The sequence below is a fragment of the Tachysurus vachellii genome, chromosome 21 (genome assembly GCF_030014155.1).
Source record: "Tachysurus vachellii isolate PV-2020 chromosome 21, HZAU_Pvac_v1, whole genome shotgun sequence".
NCBI lineage: Eukaryota > Metazoa > Chordata > Actinopteri > Siluriformes > Bagridae > Tachysurus > Tachysurus vachellii.
The window spans coordinates 18,993,549-18,998,548 of record NC_083480.1 but is presented as its reverse complement, the minus strand read 5'-3'; the positions used below and the strand labels follow the sequence as shown (position 1 = coordinate 18,998,548).

Sequence of the window (5,000 nt, the reverse complement as noted above, 5' to 3'; positions counted from 1 at the left end):
GCAGCTCATATTTTTGAGTGGTGTTAGTATTCTGTGCTTGTGTAGTCACTTGTCCTGTGTGGACAGTGTAGATTTTAGAGAATGCCTGTGACTTGTGTTCATGCTGCATTTCAGTTTGAGCTGTTAAAACTCCACTAATCCTGTTTGGGTGTGTTGTAGTTTTGGGCAGTGACTTCCTAAAATACATGGATGCCTTCAAACCATTCCTGGTTATTGGACTGAAGAACTATCAGGAGTATCAGGTACATGCAGTTTCCTAATGACATGACGTTGACTTAATGTGTGAGACGACAGTTCCTCCCACTGCTGAGGAGTTTTGGCATGTTGGGCTTTTAGGTCGTCACAGATTAAAGTGAGTCTGTGTAAACCCTGTGTGTCTGTACACTCAGGCTACTGACAGAACTCCACACTGTTTTACAGACACAGTTCTTTGTGTGGTGGTGTTAGTAGTGCACATTTCTGAAGTGTGTGTGTGTGTGTAGGTGTGTCTGGCTGCTGTGGGTTTGGTGTGTGACCTGTGTCGTGCTCTGATGGCTAACATTCTGCCTTACTGTGATGAAATCATGCAACTGCTGTTGGAGAACCTGGGTGTGAGTAATACACCTGCCTTTAATTGTGTACGAGTAGTAGTGTGTTGACTTAGACCTTGTAATGTGCTGTATAATAACTAATATGCTACATACTACTGTGTGTGTGTGTGTGTGTGTGTGTGTATAGAATGAGAACGTGCACCGGTCCGTGAAGCCACAGATCCTCTCTGTTTTTGGTGACATCGCTCTGGCCATCGGTGGAGAGTTTAAGAAATATCTTGAAGTGGTGTTGGACACGCTGCAGCAAGCGTCTCAAGCACAAGTGGACAAGGTAGCGCACTGACACTACTGTACAATTAGGACACGTTATTGTGTGTATATTCTGTAACTCTACATAAACATCTTTGCTTTATGAAAACTAAACCATATCTTTTTTTTTTCTGTCTGTTAATGAGCTTACTGTAGAAATAATAATGTATAATAAGTGTTGTAACAAATCTTTAGTTTGAAGCTGTGCTTCTGTTAGAGCTCTGGTTATAGAAAGCCAACACGTTGTGACCCGTTCATCTCGGGTGCAGCAGGTGACGACTGTTCCTCCTGCTGCTGTGGAGTTTAGTGTGTTGGGATTTTAGGTCGTCACAGATTAAGTGAGATTGTCTAAACTCGTGTGTTCATGTACACTCTGGGTACTGACAGGACTCCACACTGTTCATGCAGTTGTTACTCCTGTGTGTGTTTTTTATTTCTCTGAGTTATTGTTGTGTGTTTGTCTCTGGTTTAGACGGACTACGACATGGTGGACTATTTGAATGAGCTGCGTGAAGGCTGTCTGGAGGCTTATACAGGAATCATTCAGGGCCTCAAAGGAGACCAGGAGAATGTTCACCGTGAGTTGAACACCAACACCATGTTGACTGATACAATGAGCTTGGGTTGTAATGGCTGTATGCTGTGTGTGTGTTAGCGGATGTGATGCTGGTGCAGCCGCGTGTGGAGTTCATTCTGTCCTTCATCCACCACATTGCTGAAGATGAGGATCACTCTGACGGAGTGGTAGCCAATGCTGTTGGTCTTATTGGGTAAACTTTCTTCTATAAACGTCTATTTTCTTTGGGCCGTGTCCCAAACCACGTTGATTCTTTTTCTCTGCTCATGTACACCCCCACCTGCTGTTCCCTACTAGATTGGCTCCTCCTTTTTGTAGACTCCACCTTTCTTCTACTTTGATTTTTCTTACCCCTCAGATTGACTCTCATCCCCAAAGAGATTGTCAGTTTAAATATATGTTGTGTGTGTGTGTGTGTAGTGACCTGTGTACAACATTTGGTAAGGATGTGATGAAGCTGGTGGAGGTTCGTCCTCAGATTAACGACCTGCTCACAGAGGGACGACGATCCAAAACCACCAAAACAAAAACTCTCGCCACGTGGGCCACCAAGGAGCTCCGCAAGCTCAAGAGTCAGGCCTGGTGAGTGACGTGAGCAGCGCTCCTGCACCTCTGTGGAAGTGTCTTCACACGTTACATGTCCGCTGTGACGTGATGCTGTAAGATAAAATTAACATTAAGTCATGGGAATGTTTAGGTCTTCCTTTGTGTTTTTTTTAAACAAACATTTCTTCTTTTTTGTACTGATGTGTCTCTGTGTCTCACGTCTTCTTCTTTTGAATAATTGCTTAGCCAAAATCATTTACACCTCCTGTTCTGTTCTGTTCTGTTCTGTTCCAGATCCATCATCGCCGAGGGGAACATGAACACACCGTGAGAAGCGGCCGAGTGGAGTTGTGTGTTTTTGGCACGCGCGAATGGAGCAGAAGTGTGTGTGTGCGCTGAGCTGAGTGTCTGAGAGTGAGTGAGCGAGCGAGTGAACGAGTGAGCGTGACGAATGAGATCACACCACCTTCTGAGTGAAGATTCCAGCAGTCGTAAAAGGATGAAGGCTGATCAATAAATAAAAACAGCAGCCCTCCCCCTCCCCCACCCCTCTATATCCCTCCACCCTGAATCCTGAGACTCCTCCCTCTTTCAACACCCTGAGCTTTTTCTCTCCTTCACCTGTGGACTCAGTACGGACAAACATGAACTGGATTAGCTTTCTAGCTCCTCTGTAGGCTCTTACTATAAACCGTGAGTAATCGACTAAGGTCAGAGGGAGGGGGTGGAGCTACCCCAAAAATGGACTACTTCACTCATTCAGAGGATCTGTGAAGCCCCTCCCTCCCCCTCCTTTTTTTTTTTTTTCTTTTTTCCCCCCTTATTATTGCTCTTTCACACACAAGCACTATGAGTTTCAGACTTGAGGACATGGGGAGTGAACCGAACATCACAAAACAAACATGGCTGCTGGAGTCAAAGATGGCCGACTGTGTGCACGAATGAGGGGGTTTTGCTGTCTCTACCCTTCCCCCTTCTCACCCATGGCCCTGCCCCTTTATGTTCTTTCAGCTAATTGAAATAAACATAGCTCTTAACGCTGTATTTCTGCGTATAATTACAAGAGGGTTATTTTGTCCCCCCCCCCCCCCCAGCATTTAAAAAAAAAAAACACAAAAAAAAAAACGCTGCTCGTGTCTCATTAGTGTTCAATTGTTTTGTTTTTTTATTACATTTTTTTGTCTACTTTTTCTTACTTCTCTCCTTTCTCCCCCCCCCACCCCATCATCGTGGGCTGAGCTGCACACTTTTCTCTTCAGTCTGCTTGGCTGAGAGGTTTATCGCTTGTTTTGAACACTTGTGGGACGTACTCGAAGGGATCGGCGACTCGAAGCGAAAGCACCTAATTCACACTTTTAAAGTCTCTTGACGGGGAGAAAAATAACTGCAGGTAAAAAGTGCCAAAAATAAAGTGCAACAAAATCAGTGAAATGACGAGGTTTCAAATTTCTTGTGGTTTTAGGCATCAAAAAGTTAACCGTGTTCACCTGCGACGTCGAGTCAGATTGAGCTCTAGGACTCGGCGCTTGGTTTCTGGCCCCGGATTAGCTTTTCTGCTGCACTTAGTTTGGTAAAGGGAGACTTCTGAGCTTGTTTAAAAATCTGAATAAATAAATGAGAGAAATCAGATGTTTGTATAAGGTTATATTTTTCCATTGCTCTGAAAGAACCCACAATAAAATGATATCAAACATTCCCCTTATCGCTTGTCGTACTTCCCTTCATTTCATTGTGCTTTGTGCTCCGATACACACGCTAACAAAGCCGAAGACTGCGACCATCAGTCTGTAAATTGTGCCTTTAAATGAGGATTTGTGGATTAACGTTAGTCTCCTCAGTCTGTAGGTCCTGTCCCTCTGTCCTTTAGCCCATGTTTATCAGATCTGTGACCTGTAGTGTTTGTGATGCTGAACACAGTGTGATGAGAGAAACTGGTGGCTAGAAGTCTTCATGACGTATTCGCTACGTTAGCAGACAGCTGACAGACTGATCACATACATTTGGACTTAAGTGGCATTTTTTCGGACAACCGAACTTTTCTTTTTTACTTTTCTGCCATCACTGAAGACATGTTTGAAAACCCTTTTTTTTCCCCTTAGTGGTGAAATTGTGTAACTTCCTATTTTTGCTTTTCTTTCCATATTTCCCTCTATCTGTATCCTCGATGTTAACTATAAGCGAACCTGTGAACGACTTCTTGATGTCTAGAGGTTTATGCCGTCACACATCGGGGTTAAAATACCAGTAAAGTGAGTTAAAGGTTTTGAAGATAAAACCAGCTGTTTTTGCGTATAGTGACTGCGTGTGTAAAGGGAGAGATGTATTGTATGGTGTCTATAGGACTCAAATAAAACCACAGGATGGGAAATTCATTGGCACTTTGTTTTTCCTACCTGCATCCTTTTATCTACAGAGCAGTCAGTTTGTTCTCTAAAGCAGCACCATTTAAACCACAAACCCTGCTGTTACTGAGTGTTTATTTTAACTTGATTTGCAGAAATGGACTAATTACACACACATGAAAATGTATTCACTTGGGGCCTTAATTGTGTTTTTGCTTTGGGAGTTTGTGCATCTAGAATCTCCACATCACACCTTTTTTAATCTCGAGGGACTGAGTTAGTACAATTAGTGTTAAGTTTGTATTCCAACCACTGAACACTGGGCTTAAATAAACGTCATCACTTAGAAAAAATATTTAGACAAAGTAAAATCCTGTAGTTTTTCTAAATTAGTAGAAATTACACGTTCATTTGAAAGATAATGTGTTTGAGCTCTTTTTAAACTAAAATTATAATACAGTTGTATGTAAAAGTTTAGGCCCCCCTGACAATTTCCATGATTTTCATGTATAAATATTTGGCGTTTTATCAGCAATTTCATTTTGATCTATCAAATAACTGAAGGACACTAAAGTAATATTTTAGTAGTGAAATGTGGTTTATTAGGTTAACAGAAAATGTGCAATATGCATTAAAACTAAATTAGACAGGGGCATAAATTTGGGCACCCTTGTCATTTTGTTGATTTGAATACCT

General features: G+C 42.3%; 1 protein-coding gene across 1 annotated transcript in view; it reads left to right on the top strand.

Annotated features, from left to right (window-relative positions):
- kpnb1 (karyopherin (importin) beta 1) overlaps positions 1–3,664 on the top strand; it is a 15,844-nt gene extending 12,180 nt beyond the window's left edge. The window contains exons 16-22 of the mRNA XM_060857474.1: positions 160–242; positions 483–590; positions 718–861; positions 1,312–1,417; positions 1,495–1,609; positions 1,837–1,998; positions 2,257–3,664. Of these exons, the coding sequence (XP_060713457.1) occupies positions 160–242; positions 483–590; positions 718–861; positions 1,312–1,417; positions 1,495–1,609; positions 1,837–1,998; position 2,257 (719 nt within the window). The 3' untranslated portion in view covers positions 2,258–3,664. The remainder of the gene's footprint in view (positions 1–159; positions 243–482; positions 591–717; positions 862–1,311; positions 1,418–1,494; positions 1,610–1,836; positions 1,999–2,256) is intronic.
- The last annotated feature ends 1,336 nt before the right edge of the window (positions 3,665–5,000 follow it).